This window comes from Neoarius graeffei, chromosome 15 (assembly GCF_027579695.1).
Source record: "Neoarius graeffei isolate fNeoGra1 chromosome 15, fNeoGra1.pri, whole genome shotgun sequence".
NCBI lineage: Eukaryota > Metazoa > Chordata > Actinopteri > Siluriformes > Ariidae > Neoarius > Neoarius graeffei.
Window position 1 is genome coordinate 27,675,464 of NC_083583.1, and position 23,911 is coordinate 27,699,374.

The 23,911-nt window shown below is 41.9% G+C and overlaps 1 protein-coding gene across 2 annotated transcripts in view; it reads left to right on the forward strand.

Moving 5' to 3' along the window:
- Nucleotides 1–23,911, forward strand: part of adamts17 (ADAM metallopeptidase with thrombospondin type 1 motif, 17) — a 347,817-nt gene that overhangs the window by 248,099 nt on the left and 75,807 nt on the right. For both annotated transcript variants that reach the window (XM_060941102.1, XM_060941103.1), the window contains 2 exons: nt 12,055–12,135; nt 19,491–19,648. In XM_060941102.1, coding sequence (XP_060797085.1) covers nt 12,055–12,135; nt 19,491–19,648 — 239 coding nt within the window. The remainder of the gene's footprint in view (nt 1–12,054; nt 12,136–19,490; nt 19,649–23,911) is intronic.

Here is a 23,911-nt window from a genome sequence, read left to right on the forward strand (position 1 = left end):
GGGGAGTGTAACAGTGGCCCCCCACACAGTGCAGCCTTTACCTCAGAGAAAGCCTGCTGGCATTGCTCCGTCCACTGGACCGGATCTGGTGCTCCCTTTTTAGTGAGATCAGTCAGCGGGCTGGTGACGTCCGAATAATTAGGTATAAATCTACGATAGTAGCCAGCCAGCCCCAGGAACTGTCTCGCCCCCTTTTTGGTCTTGGGCCTCGGGCAGGCCGCAATCGCTGCGGTCTTATTAATTTGGGGACGCACGTACCCATTGCCCAAATGGAAACCCAGATACCGTACTTCCACCCGCTCAGTCGCACACTTCTTTGGGTTGGCTGTGAGACCCGCTCGCCTCAGTGACCTAAGGACGGCCCTTAGGTGTTCTAGGTGCCGCAGCCAGTCAAATTTAGACACCGTGTTGACTTTTCTATAGTCCACACAGAACTGGACCGACCCGTCGGCCTTGGGAACCAAGACCACGGGGCTGCTCCAGTCACTGTGGGACTCCTCGACGATGCCCATTTCGAGCATGGCCTCGAGTTCTTCCTGAACCACCTATTTTTTGTGTTTGGGCAATCGGTAAGGGCGGCTGCGCGCTACTACCACCGGGGGCGTCTCAATGTGGTGTTCTATGAGGTGGGTGCAGCCAGGCAGGGGCGAGAACACATCAGAAAATTCTGTCTGCAACTGGGCAGCCTCCGTGAGCTTAGTCGGGGAGAGGTGGTCTCCACAGGGAACCGGAGCAGTGGGCGATCTCAATTTTCCCTTTTAAACCTCCGGCCCCAGCTCCGCCTTCTCCAGAACCACCGACACCAACGCCACGGGGACCTTCTCGTTCCAACGTTTTAGCAGATTGAGGTGGTAAATCTGTAACGCCCCACCCCTGTCCATTCCCCTCACCTCATAGTCGACATCCCCGACTCGCCGTGTGACCTCAAAGGGTCCTTGCCACATGGCTATCAATTTGGAGCTCGACATGGGCAACAACACGAGTACTTTATCTCCTGGTGTGAACTCCCTAAGGTGCGTGCCCCTGATGTACAGATGGACTTGACGTTCTTGGGCCTGCCGCAAATTCTCCTGGGTTAGGTGCGCGAGTGTGTGGGGTTTGGCGCGCAGGTCGATAACGTATTGGATTTCGTTTTTACTGGTTGAAGGTCCCTCCTCCCAATTTTTCCGTAGCACATCCAAAATGCCACCCGGCTTATGCCTGTATAATAATTCGAACAGGGAGAACCCCGTGGAGGCTTGCGGGACCTCTCCCACTGCAAATAACAGGGGCTTGAGCCATTTATCCCAGTTACGTGCGTCTTCACTTACAAATTTTCTAATTATATTTTTGAGGGTGCGATTAAACCGTTTGACTAAGCCATCCATTTGTGGGTGATAAACACTGGTGCAGATAGGCTTAATTCCCAGTAACCCATACAGTTCGCGCAGTGTCCATGACATAAATGTAGTGCCTTGATCAGTCAGAATCTCTTTGGGGATTCTGACTCGGGAAATGACGCGGAAGAGCGCTTCTGCAATACTATCTGCTGAGATATTGCGAAGAGGCACTGCTTCCGGATATCACGTTGCATAGTCCACCAGAACTAAAATAAAGCGATATCCTCGTGCTGACCGATCTAATGGCCCAACGAGATCCATCCCAATTCTTTTGAACGGGGTCTGGATTAACAGCAGAGGGCGCAAAGGCGCTTTTGGAATGGCCACTGGATTTACTAACTGGCATTCGCGACAAGCCGTACACCACCTATGGACATCGCCGTGAATCCCTGGCCAATGGAACCGGGCCATTATTCGGGCTAGTGTCTTATCCTGCCCCAAGTGTCCAGCCATGGGATTAAAGTGAGCTGCCTGGAATATAAATTCCCAGCGGCTCTTTGGGATCAAAAGCTGGGTTATTGGTTCCTTAGTCTGAGTGTCCTGCGTCACTTGGTATAATCTATCTTTAATGATGGAAAAATAGGGGAAGGACAGTGTGGCGTTTGGCTGGAGAGTTTGACCATCGATTACTCTCACTTGGTCAAACGCATGCTGCAGAGTCTCATCTCGCGACTGCTCTAACGGGAAATCCGCAAGGGAATCCCCGAGAGAGGGAGGAGAAGCAGGCTGCTCCTCACTCTGACGCGGTGATGACGTAGACGGCTCTGTGACAGCCGCTCCTGCCAATGCCACTCCGGGACTTCCCCTCGCAAAACTATGGCAGGCCCCACTCTTCACTAAATGCGTCATTAACTCCCTAAATCCTGGCCAATCAGTCCCCAGAATTATCGAGTGGATAAGGCGAGGATTAGCCGCCGCCTTTACTCTAAATGTTTCCCCTCGAAATAGAATGTGGACTGACACTAAAGGGTAGTTGTGAACATCCCCATGCACACACAACACCTTCACCAATTGTGCTCTCCCCAATGCCTCGTCTTGCACCAGGCTTTGGTGGATTGAGGTCTGATTACAGCCGGAGTCCACCAAAGCCTGATACGTATCCCATTGGATACTCCCTAGTATGCGATATGCTCCGGCCTGATCGAGGGCGGTCCCTGGCACGTCGGGGATCCGGACCACCACGCCCACCTCCATCGCCAAGCAATGATGCTGGAGGTGCCCTGGTTCCCCGCAGTGCCAGCATACCGGCCCGGGCTCTCCCTCTGCACCGGTGTTCCGGACATCACTCACCTGAGGAGGAGAAGGCACAGACAAGGAAGTAAGAAACGGTAGGGCACCGCGGGTGCGGCGGGCCAGCTGGGGTGGAGCCGGCTGGAATGGGGTGAGGACGGGGAGCAGAGAGAGAGAAGAGAGGAGAGAAGAGGAGACAAGCTGTCCTGCCATCGTAACGGCCGCCATATGGTCTTCCGCCAGTTCGATCGCTTGATCCAGCGACGCCGGGTGATGGCACTGGACCGGAAGTCGGGTGATGAATTCTTCCAGCGCCACCAGGTCGACGCTTCCCTCGGTGTCGCAGTTGTCGGCCCTCAGCCCCGCCAGCAGGCGTCCTGGAGTTGCTGGCCAAACGCAAACGGCCGGCCAACCTCCTCCAGGCGCAGCGCACGGAAGCGCTGCCATTGCGGTTCCGGGGTGCGACCCACACATTGGAGGACGGCCCTGCAGAGGCCTGCGTAGACCAGCCGGCTGTCAGTGGGGAGCTGCGGCGCGGCCAGCTGCGCCTCGCCCGTTAGCAGGGGGAGGGGGTGCCCCACACGCTGTTCCACCAGCCAACCCCACGCCTCTTCTGCCTGCTCAAAAAGAGCGAGGAAGGCCTCGGGGTCATCATGTGGACCCATCTTCATTAGGGTGAGGTGGGGAGGGTCTGCGGCGGTGGTGGACCCCGCCGACGCGAACAGGTGCCGGAATGCCTAGCGATCTTCCTGCTGCGCCAGCGCCAGGGCTTCAAACCGTTGTTCCTGCTCCTTCTGAAGGGCGATCAGCACCTGGTTCTGGCTCTGTTGGGCTGTGGCGAGGGCATGGACCTGGTCCGTGAAGGGGGAGGACTCCATGGGGCTGTTCCCTTCTGCACTCTGATCCCGGGTTTTGGCACCACTGTAAAATCAGAGCAGGTGGGTGGAGCACAGAAGCACGGCAGGCCAGAACTGAGTTCTCATCAAACTCCTTTATTTTAGCTTTTCAGCTTTGACTTTCACACTCTCCCAGTCACACGCTCACACACAAGTGTTCTGGTTGGGGAGAGAGCTCCCTTTCTCTGCTCTCTCTCTCCTTTTAAAGGGCGCAGTCACTGGGGAAGACACACAAACAGGTTAATTCCCATCAGGTGCAGTGATCCTACCACTTACCTTCCCTGACTCCGCCCTCCATTCACAGACCGACGCTTGACCATGCCCCCACTGCCACACAGTTACAATAACTTGATTTTGTAAACATCAAAAATATGTTTTGTACAGTCAAATTTCTTTTTGATTCATTATTCAATTTCTGAACAAGCTGAGTATTGATCTAATCCTAAAGCTAGTGATATCAGGTACTGAACTTGATTCAGGTTGTTTACATGTTCTGGCTTCCCCTTTATCCTGCTTTTCTTTGAAAAGAACCGCTCTATTGTCTTTTGCACAAGTCTATTCACTTCAGATGAATTCAAATTTTATATATATATATATATATATACACACACGCGCGCACACACACACACAGTGGGGCAAAAAAGTATTTAGTCAGTCACCAATTGTGCAAGTTCTCCCACTTAAAAAGAAGAGAGAGGGCTGTAATTTTCATCATAGGTATACCTCAACTATGAGAGACAAAATGAGAAAAAAAAATCCAGAAAATCACATTGTCTGATTTTTAAAGAATTTATTTGCAAATTATGGTGGAAAATAAGTATTTGGTCAATAACAAAAGTTCATCTCAATACTTTGTTATATACCCTTTGCTGGCAATGACAGAGGTCAAACGTTTTCTGTAAGTCTTCACAAGGTTTTCACACACTGTTGCTGGTATTTTGGCCCATTCCTCCATGCAGATCTCCTCTAGAGCAGTGATGTTTTGGGGCTGTCGCTGGGCAACATGGACTTTCAACTCCCTCCAAAGATTTTCTATGGGGTTGAGATCTGGAGACTAGCTAGGCCACTCCAGGACCTTGAAATGCTTCTTACGAAGCCACTCCTCCGTTGCCCGGGTGGTGTGTTTGGGATCATTGTCATGCTGAAAGACCCAGCCACGTTTCATCTTCAATGCCCTTGCTGATGGAATGAGGTTTTCACTCAAAATCTCACGATACATGGCCCCATCCATTCTTTCCTTTACACGGATCAGTCGTCCTGGTCCCTTTGCAGAAAAACAGCCCCAAAGCATGATGTTTCCACCCCCATGCTTCACAGTAGGTATGGTGTTCTTTGGATGCAACTCAGCATTCTTTCTCCTCCAAACACGACAAGTTGAGTTTTTACCAAAAAGTTCTATTTTGGTTTCATCTGACCATATGACATTCTCCCAATCCTCTTCTGGATCATCCAAATGCTCTCTAGAAAACTTCAGACGGGCCTGGACATGTACTGGCTTAAGCAGGGGGACACGTTTGGCACTGCAGGATTTGAGTCCCTGGCGGCGTAGTGTGTTACTGATGGTAGCCTTTGTTACTTTGGTCCCAGCTCTCTGCAGGTCGTTCACTAGGTCCCCCCGTGTGGTTCTGGGATTTTTGCTCACCGTTCTTGTGATCATTTTGACCCCACGGGGTGAGATCTTGCGTGGAGCCCCAGATCGAGGGAGATTATCAGTGGTCTTGTATGTCTTCCATTTTCTAATAATTGCTCCCACAGTTGATTTCTTCACACCAAGCTGCTTACCTATTGCAGATTCAGTCTTCCCAACCTGGTGCAGGTCTACAATTTTGTTTCTGGTGTCCTTTGACAGCTCTTTGGTCTTGGCCATAGTGGAGTTTGGAGTGTGACTGTTTGAGGTTGTGGACAGGTGTCTTTTATACTGATAATGAGTTCAAACAGGTGCCATTAATACAGGTAACGAGTGGAGGACAGAGGAGCTTCTTAAAGAAGTTGTTACAGGTCTGTGAGAGCCAGAAATCTTGCTTGTTTGTAGGTGACCAAATACTTATTTTACTGAGGAATTTACCAATTAATTCATTAAAAATCCTACAATGTGATTTCCTGGATTCTTTCCCCCCATTCTGTCTCTCATAGTTGAAGTGTATCTATGATGAAAATTACAGGCCTCTCTCATCTTTTTAAGTGGGAGAACTTGCACAATTGGTGGCTGACTAAATACTTTTTTGCCCCACTGTGTGTATAAATATATATATATATATATATATATATATATATATATATATATATATATAAGCATGTGATATCCCCTTTATATTAAGGAGGTTTTCAGAGTTCAAAAAAGATTTTTCAGATATTTTTGAAAAAATATATTAATTAATTTATCACAGTATTTTCATTTGGCATTGCACTATATAACTTATAATAAGTAAATCTATATTCATCTGGCAATGAATGATGGTTCTTGCAACAGCAACTGTACAAAAACAGATACGTATAAACTCGTATATATTTATAATTTTAATGATTACCGTTAACATTAACTGCATGACAGATGTCAAGTCTCGATATGTGACTCCCCTACAAGGATACGTTGCATTCCGTCACAAGTCAAAATGTAAACAATGTCAGTGCGCCAAGCATGCCAAGTGGACGGGCTTGCCCCAAAGCAGGCTGTATACAATAATTGAGTAGCGATCAATATTTATAATTTAATATTTAGCCAACCAGCATTTATACATGGACCCATACACAGACGTATTTCACTCGGTAATCATAGCGATGGCTAAAATTACAGACTTACCTGTGGTTTGAGGCCTTTTTGAAAACCAGGCATCTAGCGTGCCACTCCGCTTCTTAGTCGCCATTTCTAGCCATGTGGTAGCGCGGCTCAATCACAGTCCACGAAAAATTGTCAACACCTTGTCAGCCAATCAGATTACAGCTTAGTTACAGCACACGGCAGCATAATGGCTGCCTCTGTTTCCTACGGACGTGTTAGTATTTGGTCATTACTTAGTTGAATAAAACTTAGTTTCATGTAACATGTTGCTCAGTTTTGTACAGATATGTAAACAAAAATAGTTTTTGTTACTCAGTGAAAAATAGATGGCGGCAAATCCTCCTACAGACAGTGATTTGCCGCCGCCAACCGGCTACTTTTGAGACCTCTGATTTATTGTGTCCAGTTTTTTTTTTTTTACAAAAATGTTCAATATCTTCTCAGAAAACTTCACTATATCAACTACTCCATACAGTTTTTAACCTGTTTAAATGTTTATGTCCCTGAATATTTGTTATTATAGAAAAGATAACATATTAGAATAAATGCAGTAATATGAACCTTGTAGCTGGAACTATTATCAAAGCTGCTGTTAGAGGAAATTAATCCTAAGTAAATGTGGTCAAGTAAATATGTCTCACCATGATGAAAATATATTTAAAACTTATTAATTTATATACTACCGCAAACTGGATTAGTGGTTAGCATGTCCACTTCTTGACCGGGAGATTGTGAGTTCTACTCGCGGTCAGGTCATACCAAAGATCATCATAAAAATGGTACCTTCTAGCAAGGCACACTGCAATACAAGTGTGAGTAGGGAATCAAACTCTTGTGGTAACCAAAGGACCGGCCCGCCCGCTGTAACCCTAGTTGTATGAGAGGCTGAGGGCTGTAGAAATGAAAATTGGTGCCGCACCCATGTGCCTCAAACACCTGGGTAGTATTGGGACAGGAGACTGCATGGGAAGACCAGATCCTGGCATGGGAGAGACTTTGACTTGGCTTGACTTAACTTGATATACTATCCGTGTATTAGTTCCATTATTAGTTTAGGATTAAATTGGCACAAAAAATTGTGAGTAAATTTAAATTTTGTTAGTTTACTCTTGAGATTACTTTAAAATGCGAGTACAAAACTAGTCATATCTATTATCAGGCAAAGGTTTGATTGAATATATTTGAATATTAATGATAGAATATTGAATTTGAACATCTTCCTTATTATTTCTACCAACTTTGTTGGAGGAGATTGTTTTCGCCTCTGTTTGTTTGTCTTTTCTTTTGAGGCCTTTTTGAAAACCAGGCATCTAGCGTGCCGCTCAAAATTTCATCAAAATCTGAAAAGATTTTGATGAAATTTTGAAGAAAGGTGAGTCATGGGCTGAGGAAAAATTGATTAGATTTTGATGCAAATGTGAATATTTGGCTTGGCGGATGTGTGCACTGTACCGAGTGCCCTTCTAGTTATTATTGAAGCAATTAAAAAAAAAAAAGATGAAGAAAACCCTTCTATGAGCAGGCGTGTCCAAATTTTTTGACTGATAGTGTCTGGTAGTTGAGTTACTGACTGTACTTTCAAAGTAAACTATACTGTATATAGACATGAACATAGACTTTGATTCTACTTTAGACTTTATATAAATAGACTTTGCTCATTTTAGGATTCAGCTAAGTGAAATGTCATAAACAGATATTGTTACTGTGATATTTGATAATATCAGCACATGCCTATGGTAACTTAACCCAGTAATTTTGGTGTTGAGTCAAAGGGTCTGGGATATTAAGCACTTCCTCCTTAAAAGCAAATTTTATTCTTCTGTATTCATTTCATCATTTTTATTTCATCATTAATTAACCCTTAAAGTCACCGGAAACATTACAAAAATGTTTTAATGATTGAAATTGACTTGACGAAGGCTGAATATCTTTTAGCTGAAAAAAAAATAGCTTAACACATGAAAGGCAATTATTATTTTGTTTGAAAAATGCTGATGATGATCTAATATGCAAGTGCAATACAAAATGCTATCTAATGATATTATGTAAGAAACCATCAAACAATTTGGTCTTCATATCAGGTTTGGGGTGACTTTAAACTCAATGAGGTTAGTCACTTTTTCCAATATAAAATGTATTAATTGGAGAAAAGTGATCAGCTCAAACTGTTCTGAGAGACCGATCAGAAAGTTTGCTACCTTTAAAACTCTCTCAGGCTGTCGGGATGGATGGTGATGTTGCTCTTCAGGTAGGTGGGTTTATGTGTGTATGTGTGTTTGGGTAACATGGTGTAAAGGGCTCGATAAACTCTCAGGTAATGGATTTTTATTTTTTATTTTTCCAAAGAAAAGCGTTTTGTGGTGGGTAACATAGCAGTAAGTGCATGCTTTTGATCAACTGTGGTGTGAACACATTTTGGCTTGTCTGGAGCAGTAATGAGAAACAAAGTCGCTTGGGATGTGCACAGTAGCAGGTTTAGTTAACATAACAGCATTCATTCAGGAAATAATCAGGCCCATATATAACCCATGCCACAATCCGAACCAGCAGAGAAGCTCATTAATAAAAATCATTACACAACATCATTTTATTTGTACTGAATGTTTTGGAAAAAAAATACAGTTTTTTATTTGCATTAATGTAGTGGATCAACCAGTGGATGCATTTTGTTCTTATTTTTGCACTGGAGCTATAATGGCTTATGTAGTTAACAAAATCATGGAGGTCTTTCCCAAAATCATTTCTCTAAATACATGCCCACATCTTCATACAGGTGCTTTAAGCTACAGTATATTGTTAAAGCAAGACTGCCTTTCAATTTCATAAACTTAGTGAAATTTAGTTCCCTCTGAAATTTGGTCATTGTGATATATGTTTATTTCTGTAATATCTCACAAAATATCAGGCCATTCTGTGGCTGGGAAGTTATTTAATTTGAGGGGATTCCTGAGCAAATAATGTGCATGAAATCGCTCGTTTCGTGCAGTCAAGCAGACAGAGGAAGTCTGTGTGCGCACGCGCAGGTTTACCTTGACCGTGCACTGGCAGTTACATCATTCTGTCGCTAAACGAACAGCTGATCACACCGAGGTGCTCGCTGACCGCTGATATTTATATTAGTTTGGTCCTGTGTTTCCTTTCCTTCGCAACATAAAGTCTTTTCTTCTCGCTTTCTGTTACTGTAGTCAGTCTTTCACGTTTCATTCGCCCACTCACGTCCTCCATTTTTATCTCCTGTTTTAAATTTGTATCCCACAATGCCTTGCGTGAACGGGGAAAGCCCACCATGTGATGCATGATGTACAGTAGTATCTTGAATTGGGTCATGTAGAAACAAGCAAAAATAGCAGAGAATTTAGGGCCATGTGGCCCTAAATTCATTAATTGTTCTATTAAAAAAAAGTAATAAAATTGGAAGTTTGTGATTCAAATTCAGTAGCTTTCGGTCCACTAAACAAAAATAATTGGGTGTCAGGGAAAATTCTTTTTATGACCTACACTTGAAAAATCTGAAAGGCAGTCTACCTTTAAGATAAGTAACGAAGCACTTTGTAAAATAGCTGGGCTAGTTCCTGTTTACATAATTACAAATTTAAGTTAAATGTGGAATTATCATAGGCATAATTTAGAGCTTTTTGGTACAATTCTATATCCTTAGTTTAGGAGGCTTTGTCTTACCATAATTGGAAAAATCCAGTCCCAGTTAAGCTTTGCTATTTTCAAAAAATGTATATTTATAAAAAAAATATAAAAAGGTTATGTAGCTTCATAAAACATGACTAACTTTATTTATTGCACATGAGATTGTGTGCAGTTTCCCATTAAGCTGTTGCCTACAGTATTAAATGAAAATTTATTTTTAAAAAATGGGTAAAAGCATATGTCTCGAATAAATATAGAAGTAGTGTGCAAATATATCTTGTGCAACATGTAATGGCATCAGAGTGATGTAGTGCAAAGGGTGATGGAAATGCAATATTTGCAGGAAGTTTGGTATGTAACGATGCTGACTGAAGCGTATGAAGATTTCAGCATGTATTTCTGGAAAAGCAATAGCATGACATAAGACAAGCCTCATATCTCCAGTGTAAAACTACATACTTAAAATGGCCTAAAATTCATTCTCTGGGATTTGATCTCACAATCTTCACCTCTTTTTGATCTAATAGGGTCACTTAATTCCTGCTTTCTACACTGACCCTTTGGAGAACAGACGAAGAGTGTAATGTATCTTTGTCTTGGTATTTAGTAGCTTCAGTCTCCCTTTTGCCACAAGGTCAGATTGGAATAACCCCATCAGCTTTGTGAAAGAAAGCTCTTCCTATGGCAATTACACCCAATCCAAAGAGGAGTAGTCATTTCTTAGAGGACATTCGCCCTCCATATTTTCTTTTCACGATTTCTTAAATAAGCCTGTGCAGATTCCTTTTAAGAGAAGAGTGATAATATTCTGGCTTTGTTTTATCATTACTGCCCAAACATATTGTGGCACGGTCATGTTAGGTGAAGGAGAGTGTGTGTGTGTGTGTGTGTGTGTGTGTGTGTGTGTGTGTGTGTGTGTGTGTGTGTGTGTGAAAGAGAGAGAGGGAGAGAGAGACTTTCTGGTATAAATCGGAGCTTCCCATCTCATCATGCTCTTATTAGGATCCTAATCTGATCTTTCACACTACAAGTGTCACTTTACCTTCTGTGGGAGTTTAGAGCTTGCTAATGTTGTCACATATGGCACTAGCCTTTCCAGATTTTTAAAAAATATATTTTTTCTAATATGTAGACAAAACCCACACAGGCTGCTGTATAGTTTATCCATATTTCTGTGTTGCATTTGGCATATAATGAGGGAAAGTTTTAAACCATAGTTCTACAAATGGGATCTAAATGCTGAATTGGAGAAGGAAACATCAGGAAACCTTTGCCATTGGACTGGTACAAGTAATTAATTTGGATTTGGTGTTATGTCAAGACTAAGCTCAACGACACTTGTCATGGCAGGAAATTAAACTTCACTTGTTGCTTTGTTGCCTTTGCCATTGGACTGGTACAAGTAATTAATTTGAATTTGGTGTTATTATGTCAAAACTAAGCTCAACGACACTTGTCATGACAGGAAATTAAACTTCACCTGTTGCTTTGTGAGGGAAGGATTAGAGAAAAGCAGAGATGCACTGATGCCAAATCAATAAAACCAGCCTGCTTAACACTTGCTTTAGCCAGAATCTGACTTGTTTCATTTCCTGCATCCTTGTGTTTGCACAGTAGTTAGCATAGAGACTGTAAGAGATGGTTGGCTCCGATTGGCCTGGAAATGACATTGCGTTACATTACATTATTGCTTAACATCTGTACACATGTGGATGCATACTATCACCTCAACTTCACCTTAACCCACACAATTTTTAGTAGGGTCCAAATTCCAAGTCCACTATCAATACTTAAAAATCTAAGGAAAATTTTACTAGCTAATACTTGAAATTGAAATTTATTTGAATAATATACTGTTCTCAAATGTTTTTTTTTTTTAATAATGGTAGCACATAAGCCTTCTAACACACAGTGTTGATTGTCATCATCTCTTAACACGTAACATGTAATATTGTGTTGTTAGTCCTCCATGCCTTATCATTATCATCCCTGCAGCTTTCAGTTTTTCAGTTTTAGTGTTTCTTAAGTGTTGAAAAGAATACCATTTTTGGTAGTGGACTTTTGGACCCTAATACATCATGTTCTGAAATCTGCTCTCCTGCTTTCTCTCTCGCTCTTTTACCTGAAGGTTATATTGAGGCGGCCGTCATTCCTGTAGGAGCACGGCGAATCAAAGTTGTGGAGGACCGGCCATCACACAGCTTCCTGGGTAAGTGCTTGTCTCTCTGTAATAAAGACCAGACAGACCCATCCTGCCCTTTAGGCTCAGAGTGGGGGGAACCTTGCCGAAAGAGCTGATGCGTTGAATTTCACTGTTTCTCTGTGATGGATGACTTCATTGATCTGCTGCTCATCATCTCTCTGTGACACACACAGTGATGACAGGCTTCGTGTCAGTCCCAATAAAGTAGGTGTGTCCTCTGTGCCTGTAATACAGAGTGAAGGAGGTGTGGCCTATGTGCCTGTCATAAAAAAATGAAAGCGATTCAAGAGATTTGTCAAATGTATAATTCTACAGTGGTGCTTGAAAGTTTGTGAACCCTTTAGAATTTTCTATATTTCTGCATAAATATGACCTAAAACATCATCAGATTTTCACACAAGTCCTAAAGGTAGATAAAGAGAACCCAGTTAAACAATGAGACAAAAATATTATACTTGGTCATTTATGTATTGAGAAAAATGATTCAATATTACATATCTGTGAGTGGCAAAAGTATGTGAACCTTTGCTTTCAGTATCTGGTGTGACCCCCTTATGCAGCAATAACTGCAACTAAACATTTATGGTAACTGTTGATCAGTCCTGTACACCGACTTGGATGAATTTTAGCCCATTCCTCTGTACAGAACAGCTTCAACTCTGGGATGTTGGTGGGTTTCCTCACATGAACTGCTGGCTTCAGGTCCTTCCACAACATTTCGATTGGATTAAGGTCAGGGCTTTGACTTGGCCATTCCAAAACATTCACTTTATTCTTCTTTAACCATTCTTTGGTAGAACAACTTGTGTGCTTAGGGTCATTGTCTTGCTGCATGACCCACCTTCTCTTGAGATTCAGTTCATGGACAGATGTCCTGACATTTTCCTTTAGAATTCGCTGGTATAATTCAGAATTCATTGTTCCATCAATGATGGCAAGCCGTCCTGGCCCAGATGCAGCAAAACAGGCCCAAACCATGATACTACCACCACCATGTTTCACAGATGGGATAAGGTTCTTATGCTGGAATGCAGTGTTTTCCTTTCTCCAAACATAACACTTCTCATTTAAACCAAAAAGTTCTATTTTGGTCTCGTCTGTCCACAAAACATTTTTCTAATAGACTTCTGGCTTGTCCACGTGATCTTTAGCAAACTGCAGATGAGCAGCAATGTTACTTTTGGAGAGCGGTGGCTTTCTCCTTGCAACCCTGCCATGCACACCATTGTTGTTCAGTGTTCTCCTGATGGTGGACTCAGAAACATTAACCAATGTGAGAGAGGCCTTCAGTTGCTTACAAGTTACCCTGTGGTCCTTTGTGACCTTGCCGACTATTACATGCCTTGCTCTTGGAGTGATCTTTGTTGGTCAACCACTCCTGGGGAGGGGAACAATGGTCTTGAATTTCCTCCATTTGTACACAATCTGTCTGACTGTGGATTGGTGGAGTCCAAACTCTTTAGAGATGGTTTTGTAACCTTTTCCAGCCTGATGAGCATCAACAATGCTTTTTCTGAGGTCCTCAGGAATCTCCTTTGTTCATGCCATGATACACTTCCACAACCATGTGTTGTGAAGATCAGACTTTGATAGATCCCTGTTCTTTCAATAAAACAGGGTGCCCACTCACACCTGATTGTCATCCCATTGATTTGAAAACACCTGACTCTAATTTCATTTTCAAATTAACTGTTAATCCTAGAGGTTCACATACTTTTGCCACTCACAGATATGTAATATTGGATCATTTTCCTCAATAAATAAATGACCAAGTATAATATTTTTGTATCATTTGTTTAACTGGGTTCTCTTTATCTACTTTTATGACTTGTGTGAAAATCTGATGATGTTTTAGGTCATATTTATGCAAAAATATAGAAAACTCTAAAGGGTTCACAAACTTTCAAGCACCACTGTACATGTACAACAGCAGAGAAATTACATTTGACAACTGTGCAAATAGCAAACACAAAGCTATATATCAGTATAAATATTAAATAGAGCATATATAGAGTTGCATCCACTGACACAATTTGTGTAATTTTGCCTCTCTACACTACCATAGTCTCCCATCCCAGAACTAACCAGGCCCTTAAGGCGCATTGGGCAGTGCCAATCTCCATTTCCATAGCCCTCAGCCTCTCACCTATACAGCTAGGGTTACAGTGGGGAGCTAGTCCTCTGGTAACCACGAGAGTTTGACTCCCCTCTCACATCTATATTGCAGCGTGCCTTGCCAGATGGCAGTAAGTACCATTTTTAAGATGGTTTTTGGTATGACCCGACCGCTAGTAGAACTCGCGATCTCCCGATCGAAAGGCAGACATGCTAACCATTAGGCCAGCTTGTGGTCTCTGGAAGCATTACTGTCTGGTAACTATGTAAAAAATTGCTGTAATCCCTAAATGGTTAATGCAAAATTTTTGTTAAACCCTTTGAAGTAAAGCTGAAAGTCCACACTTCAATCTGTGTGTATGGCTATGCAATCATGGGGTGTAAAGGCAATATTGCAGGGGACTCAGGACACAACCTTGAGGGGCACTGGTGTTGAGGATTTGGGTGCTGGAGGTATGGTTTTCCATTTTCACCACCTGTGATCTGTCAGTCAGGAAGTTCTAGACCCAGGAGCAGAGTGAGGAGCTCAACCCCAGGCCCCTGAGCTTGGTGATGATTCTGAGGGGGACTATAGCGTTAAATGCCAAACTGAAATCAATGAACAGCAGGCGTGCATAATTCCCTTTATTGCTATCCAGGTGGAGAGGGTGGAATACAGGACGTGGGAGATAGCATTGACAGTACTCCTGTTGGGTTGATAAGTGAACTGAAAGGGGTCTAATGAGCTGGGCAGAGATGAGCAGATGAAGTCTTTGATGAGTGATACCATCTGGGCCAGCTGCTTTCCTGCTGTTCACTTGTCTCAGAGCACTCCTTATGTCATCCTCTGAAACGGAGAGTGGGCAGTCCTCACTGGTCTGGTCGCCCACTTCAGTTGCTCTAGCTATGGTGCTAGCAGTGCTAACATTAGTGCTTGGGCTGCTTGCCTCAAAGTATGCATAGAAGGTGTTTAAATCTCCCACCAGTCAGGAGTCAGCCTCTATAATCTGTGATCGTCTGAAGTCCTTGCCACATGCATTTGCTGTTGCAGTCACACAGTTGAGCTTCCACCTTCTACCTGTACCACTTCTTCGCTACTTTCACTGCTTGTTGGATGCCACTTTGTACAGTGACATGTCTCCAGAGCTGAGCCCTTCACTATAGGCAGCGGTGCATGCTTTCACAGCCTTGCAGATTGTTTTTGCAACCGATGGTTTCTGGTTCAAAAAGACCTTAACAGTCACCACACAAATTATATCATCTATCAGCTTGGATATGAAGCATGTCACCACTTCTGTAAACACGTTGACATCATCAGAGCTCAACTGGAACATGTTCCAGTCCACGTCACTCCGTGCATCCTGTAGTGTGGCCTCAGGTTGGGCAAACCAGTGTCTGACCCCCCCCCATACCAGGGCTGCCTTGGCCTTTGTTTATATTTCAGAAAGAGGAAGATATTGCTGTGGTCAGCTTTACCAATAGCCAGGAGAGAGGTGGCTTTGTAACGTTCTTGAACAGGGAGTAGCAGTGATCCAATATGGTTCCACCCCTGGTTGGACAGGAAGGTGCGTCCTCTGTGTCTGTCATACAACATGAAGGAGGTATGACCTCTGTGCCTATCATACAGAGTGAAAAAGCATGGCTTCTGTTTCTATTATACAAAGTGAAGAAGGTGTAACCTCTCTGCCTGTCAAGCAAATTGAAGAAGCTCATTGGACCACTAAATTACATCAAATAAGCTTTAAATTTTATTCAATCAAATGGTGGCTGTGTTAATTGCACATACACCCAGCTTGCAATAGTAATCATGCATCTAAGGGGGAAGCCATGGCCTAAACAGTTTTGGGACCAAAAGGTGACCGGTTTGATTCCCTGGACCAGCAGGAATGGCGGAAGTGCCCTTGAGCAAGGCACCTAACCCCCAACTGCTCCCCAGGCTGCTCTGGGTATGTTGTACATCGATCTGGATAAGAGTGTCTGCTAAATACCATTAATGTAATGTAATCTCATGGAGTCTGATATTCTGCATCCCTTTCTTCGGTATAGCTTGAAAAATAATAAAAATGGTTTAAAGGTGCATGTTTGTAGAAGCCCACTAATTGAGGTGATATTTCAGTTCACCTTTACATATAAGAAAAGCTGACAGCTAAATAAGGTTTTTTGTTTTTGTTTTTTTAATTTTAAGTGTTTTAGGCTTGCCTAAGCTGGAAAAGTTGTGATATAGATAAAGAGAATATATAATAAAAACGTGATGGAAAGAGATGGTTTGGAATAAATGATAGCTGAGTGAGTGTGTGTCTCTCTATGACTTTGGTTTGTCCATTTTGGATGAGATCATCTTGTTGCATTGGTTCAGTTGATGAAAACAGACAGGGATTCCTATTTTGCCTTGCTGTATTTAGTGTGGAGATTGGGTTATATCTGGAAACACCTAAAAAGACCATAGTTCTTTGGTTACTTATCAGCAACCTGAACACGCTTGTTAGTTCAGTTTTAGTGTTTAAACACTCATTTAATGGGTTCTGACTTTAATAACAGGACACACAGTGGCATATTTTGGACTCCAAAAACACCAAAAGCCCCAGAAGCAACATGAAAGCCACCAACTCCCTTTGTGTAGAACATCTGTTCTTCATAACACACACATACACACTTTGGTGTTTGGGCAAAAATAAATTGCAGTAGTAAACAAAGCTGGTTTGAATAGCTTGAATACTGGGACACACTAACAATATGACTGCAGAGTTGTGCAAAGAGGTATAGATGATAAATTTCTAGGGCAGATTTTTTTTTATTTAGTTCATACTAAAAGAATGAAAATTATAGTATCTACAAATTTGTGGGTTGTTAAAAGGGAATATAATAATATCTGGGATGATATATTACATTCATTCAGCTTTAGTAAGTGTTTTATCCTGGTCATGATGGGTCCATAATCTATCCTGGGAACACTAGACATGAGGTGGGAATACAGTTTGGATGGGACGCCAGTCCATTTCACTACACCATGCACAAACATTCACACCAAAGGGAATTTAGCATAACTGGTCCAATTATATACAGGTGGGAGGAAACTGGAGAACCCAGAGGAAACTCTCACAGACTCAGGGAGAACAAACTCCAACAGTTGACTGAGCTCAGGCTCAAACTGAGAATCTTGGAACTGTGAGGCAGCAACACTACTTGCTGAACTATTATGCTATCCACGGATGTTTCGGTTTCATTTCTCAATTAATAAATAAAATATTACTTGATAAAGGTCTAGAGTTCTTTGAAACACATAGTCCCATTAAGAAAATCCAAGGTTGCATTCTTTAGCCATGGCTTTGAATATTATAGTCAGTTCCATAAGTATTTGCCCCCTTAATAAAACATAGTTTTATTAAGGGGGCAATAAAAGTTGATATATAAAACTGTGGGTTATATTTTGAGCTTAAGCATATGGTTCCTTTCATTGCAACACGATTATATTCATAAATAGTTTACTTTTATAGTTTTCACATTTATTGGCAGCCACTCTGAACTCTCCTCAAGACAAAAACAGCACTGAGTCTCTTCTTGTAATGTCTAACAAGTGACATGTCTAGATGGATCTTGGACTATCCTCCATACACAGTATTTCAAGCACCGTTATATTTTTCGGTTTGCTCAAGTGGACTGCCCAGTTTAATTTAGAACACAGGGTTTTGACAGGGATTAACGCTGGAGAGTTAGTCACTGACACTAACTGACACTGAGAACAAACACTAAATGTTTGTTCTCACAAATGTTTGTTTCGATTTGGATATGTATTTTGGGTCTTTATTTTGTTGAAAGCTTCATCTTTGGCCTAGCTTTAACCTCCTGTTAGAGGAAACCAAATTTTGGCATATAATATCATCGTTCTTCACAAGAGGGGGTCTTGTGCTAATCAGCTGCAAAACTACCATGAAGCATGTAACGATTCACCCAATTCACAGTTTGATTTAATTCATGATATTGGATTCGCAATTTGATTTTCCAACAATATTTATTGAACAAAATTAAATGAAGAATATTTTATGACCAAAAAAGATGCAACATTTATTTTCCTATTATTTATCACCTTAAATATTCCTTTTGTTAAATTAAAAAAAAAACTTTTGCTTCATTTTCCTAATCACCAACAATAATTATTTACCCATATTTGTAAAGGTTTGAGTAAAATATTAACCTATTAACTAAATATTAACCTATTAACTAAAAATTCCTTTCTTAAAAATGAAAAAGCTAATAGCAAATATGCATTTTCTTAATAAACTTTTCCGAATATTTTTATTACCGCCATTTTCTTCTCTTTTCTTTTGCTTTGTAAAAAGCTGTACTATCTGTACAGTCAATCACACAACAGCTCTTTCTCATTTTAGATCTGTTTTTTGTGTGTTTTTGCAGCATTAGAGCTGTGTTACTTCGGCCTAAGGTGAAGTCACACACGTTCCTGCTATTGTACATTATTGCATTCTCTAGCATCTAAACAATGCAATTACAGCTAGTAAAAAATAAGCGATTACACATCCTGTTAATAATTGTGATTCATTTTTTTTATTTCATCAATTCAAATCTTCATCAATTTGTATTGCGATTCATCATCTCATGATATATTGTTACATGCCTAGTGATTACATTGACTATCAGGTGTTTTTCTTTGTATTCACTCATCAGTAATCACATATGCAAATGGTATGCATGACCAAAATTGATTTTGGTTTCATGGGAGGACAATCCGTGACCAGTTCAAGTAGCCCTACTGATGCTTGATGAGATTGAGGAGCTGCGTCCTGGCAAATTTTCACTGCTCCAGAGATGTTTATTATGGGTGTAGTTCTGCTCAAAGATATTTGAACTGCTTACGGTATATATTTTCATATCCATTGCCTTACCTGTGCAAATCAACAAGCTCGTGTGACTTTTGTATTAAACGGTCTTTGGTGTTTCCTGTGGCAATGGATGACAATGGGATTTTACATCGGCACCATTTATTTTAGATATGCTTTAGGGGTGTCCATAATTTGGAACATGTGTTTCGGAGAGAAAATACTACTAGTTAAAAAAGAAGGGTTTTTTTTGGACTAGATCAAGACCTGTACTTCATCCGTAACATTGAGCAATTTTATTTAACTATGAATGCAGTGCCTAGCATAATGAAGCCTTATAGTTGAGCATCAGTTTTCTAATATTGCAGCTGTAACGTTTTATACGAGCCACATGAGTGCGTGCAGTTAACCCATATTCCCTGTTGACCATTTCAGCGTTGAAAGACTCAAGCAAGAGATCCATAAACAGCGACTGGAAAATTGAGCTGCCGGGGGAGTTTGAGCTCGCCGGCACCACCGTTCGCTATGTTCGCAGAGGATTGTGGGAAAAGATGTCTGCCAAGGGGCCCACTAAGACTCCTCTCCACCTCATGGTAAATAAATTAGGCTTTACTCTACAGCCCAGGGGAACAACTAACTCTTCTTTTTAATCTGGCCAACCTTCTTTAACACATTTGTTTACCCACTGTATTCAGAGAAGCTGCTTTTAATGTCAAGTTCTGTTCATTTATGATTGTAGTTTGTAGGGTTTCAAGGTTTTATGAAATGGAGTTTGCTTTGGTTGGTTGCTTTTTTGTAAGCATGTAAATCTTTTTAGGCTTTATTATCAAGCACGGTAGACTAGTTTTCCATGAAACAAAAGGCTTGTGTTGGGTCCATGAGAAAAATGGACCACTATATATTTGTAAAATTGTCCATCCAGAATAAACACACTGAATTACAGGAAAAGCACAATATTACCAAGTAACCCTTGTTTTGGTAGATGTGGACCATAAATGTTGACAGTGGATCAGCTTTTCTTTTCTTCTGTGTCAGATACGATGATATCATCGAATTATAAGTTACTAATCCCTTTACATTTTTGTGAGATGAAAAATGATCATCTTTACACCTGGATTCAGTTAAATTTTGCCTTAAAGCTCATTAAGAACAATGAAGATACAATCTACACTACACCCTATAGTCAAGCAAGCCAGAAAAGCCTGAAGGAACCTCATGAAGTGCCATATTTAGCATAATAAAGAAGTCATGTAGGCTTTAGTGGATGCCAGACTCCATACAACTCCCTCAGGTCACGCTGAACTTCAAATGGTTCAAGGGTTTTCGACCCTCTTTGGAATATTTTAGCAAAATAGCAGAGGAGATTAAGTGGCTCACAGAGGAGCTCCGGTGCAGGTTGCTCTAACCTGAAATGAATGGGTTGACATGATCCACTTCGGCGCTGTAGGTGTTGCCTTTTAAATGTAAATGTGTCATGCACTTACACAGCACAGTTTTAGCTTCACATAGTTATTACTAATCAGCACCTGCCAACAACTCCTCATACATTATGAAAAATATGTGTTTAGTGATTTTTACTTGAACAGCGGCATGGTGGTGTAGTGGTTAGCACTGTCGCCTCACAGCAAGAAGGTCCTGGGTTCAAGCCCAGTGGCCGATGAGGGCCTTTCTATGTGGAGTTTGCATGTTCTCGCCGTGTCTGCATGGGTTTCCTCCAGGTGTTCTGGTTTCCCCCAAAGACATGCAGGTTAGTCTAATTGGTGACTCTAAATTGACTGTAGGTGTGAATGGTTGTTTATTAAAGATATATGCTCTGGACAAAGGGCATCTGCGAAGTGATATAAATGTAAATGCTGTAATTTTGAGACCTGGGGATTGAGTTTCTGACTGACATTTCAGCACAGTGGCATAGCTCATAGCACATCCTTCCCCTGTCCCTGTGGGTTTCCTCTCTGTTCACTTGTTCTATCTCACAAAAACATGTCAGTAGGTGAATTAGCTGTGCTAAAATGCACCGAGGAGTGAATGGATATGCATAGTGCTCTGTGATGAACTGGCATGGATGCCCATACATCTATCCATCCATTATCCATAGCTGCTTATTCTGTGCAGGGTTGCAGGCAAGCTGGAGCCTATCCTAGCTGACAATGGACGAGAGGTGGGGTACACCCTGGACAAGTCACCAGGTTATCGCAGGTCTGAAACATAGAGACAAACAACCATTCACACTCACATTCACACCTACGGTCAATTTAGAGCCACCAATTAGCCTAACCTGCATGTCTTTGGACTGTGGGGGAAACCAGAGCACCCGGAGGAAACCCACACAGACAAGGGGAGAACATGCAAACTCCACACAGAAAGGCCCTTGCCGGCCACTGGGCTCAAACCCAGAACCTTTTTGCTGTGAGGTGACAGTGCGAACCATTACACCACCGTGCCGCCAGCATGGGCACCCATTATTTTTATTTTGGTAAAATATTGTGCTAATTTTAGTCAAATGAACTAAATTCCCAAAGATCACATGCATTGATTTTCCATGTTTTAACTCTGGATGTTTTTGTTTTTCCTGATTCCACATTTTCTTAAATGTTCTATTTATATTTATTAATGTGTTTACACCTTTACTATATTGCACAAATGTAATAAACGTAAATAAATGTACAAGGGCGGCACGGTGGTGTAGTGGTTAGCACTGTCACCTCACAGCAAGGAGGTTCTGGGTTTGAGCCCAGCGCCCAACAGGGGCCTTTCTGTGTGGAGTTTGCATGTCGTCTCTGCGTGGGTTTCCTCCGGGTGCTCTGTTTTCCCCCACAGTCCAAAGGCATGCAGGTTAGGTTAATTGGTGGCTCTAAATTGACCGTAGATGTGAGTGTGAATGGCTGTTTGTCTCTGTGTCAGCCCTGCGATGATCTGGCGACTTGTCCAGGGTGTACCCCACCTCTCGCCCATAGTCAGCTGGGATAGGTTCCAGCTTGCCTGCGACCCTGTACAGGATAAACGGTTATGGATGAAATAATTGTCTAGATCTTTGTTTTAGTGGACTTTAAACAGGAGGAACACAAGGAAATAAAGAGCCATGTTCAAAGATCTCACAACTGGCCCCTGTGTTCACAAACCATTAGCCTCGTCAGTGCAGACCACTGGCAGTGAAAACACTCCCCTCAGATTGAAGAGGAGATTATCACTCTTGCTTGTGTTGCTCGCCGCCAGCCAGAGTCTAGTGCCATTACTTTGACGTGATTACAGAGAATGGATGAGTGCACTTCCACTCTTCCTCGTGGCAATGACTTGGCCAGTCTGTGTTGAGCTGTTCAGTCACAGCCTATTGGAGTCTGTTTACTCCTCCGAGTCTGTCCATTGATGAACTGGTGTCTTTTTATATTAAATTCAAGCAAAGTAGAGACTATTTAAAGAGAAAATTCTCTGATGGTTTTGTGCTCTAAACATATCAGTTCATTCTGTGTGGATTTTTTTTTTTAGTCATACACTCACTAGCCACCTGCTATTTTATGCAGTTATCTAATCAGCCAATCCCTTGACAGCAGCACAATGCATAAAATCATGCAGATACGAATCAAGAGCTTCAGTTAATGTTCACGTCAAACATCAGAATGGGAAAAATTATTGTGATCTCAAAGTGTGACTTTCACTGCGGCATGGGTGTTGGTTTCAGCCAGATGGACTGATTTGGGTGTTTCAGAAACTGCTGATCTCCTGGGGTTTTCACACACAACAGTCTCTAGAGTTTACACAGAATGGTACAAAAAACATTGAGTTGAGTGAGTGGCAGTTCTGTGGGTGGAAACAAACGCCTTGTTGAGAAGAGAGGTCAGAGGAAAATGGACACTTTGGTTCGAGCTGCCAGGAAGGATATAGCAACTCATAGCAACTCTTTACAACTGTGGTGAGCAGAAAAGCATCTTAGCATGCAAGAGCAGAAGACCACATTGGGTTCCACTCCTGCCAGCCAAGAACAGGAATCTTAGAATCAAGAACAAGTTCCTATTAAAGTGGCCGTTGAGTGTATATTTACTAAATGAGTATATTAGAACAGAGCTGAATATGTATTTGCCATCTCAAGAAATCTTAGCATCTTTTTTTTTCACACTTAAAAAGAATGAATGGGGAGTGGGCCATTTGGCTAAGATTCTATACTCAAGAAAAGTAGGTTGTGAATTTAGATCTCAAGGTCGCCAGAGGTCCCTTGAATAAGGTCTTAATTTGTGATCAGCTAAATTAAATGTTATTTGCACAGTTCCTTTAACAATAGATATTGCCACAAAGCAGCCTTATAGAAGTCAGGATGCAGATATAAATATCTAATGAGCAAACTAGAGGCAAGTGTAGTCTGAAATAAATACCTGAGATGATATGAGAAAGAAACTTTGGGAGGAGCCAGACTCAGAAGGGAACTCATCCTCTTCTGGGTGATGGTATAAAATAGGTTAATGGGATTATAAATCATGAAAGTATAGTTGTAGAAAAGTAAAGTTGAACAGTAGTGGATGGATGCTTAACTAAACTAATAATAAACTAACCAAACTAATAATAATAAAACTAACCTAGACTTAAAATTTAAGACTGGGTCTGAGACTGGAACATTTAACACAGGGTGACCAGACATCCCCGTTTTCCGGGGACAGTCCCTGTTTTCGGTGGCCTGTCCCTGGCTGGAGCTGTCTCCGGAAATTCCCCATTTTTAATCATGACTGACCGACCCGAAAAAAAAGCAGACCGAAACATCTACCAGATTTCAGCAGACACCTCACATATTGTTTTGTGGATCACTTTAAGACGTAGCGAACTACATATTTTGATTAAGGCTACTCACATAGGCGAGATTGTCAATTCAG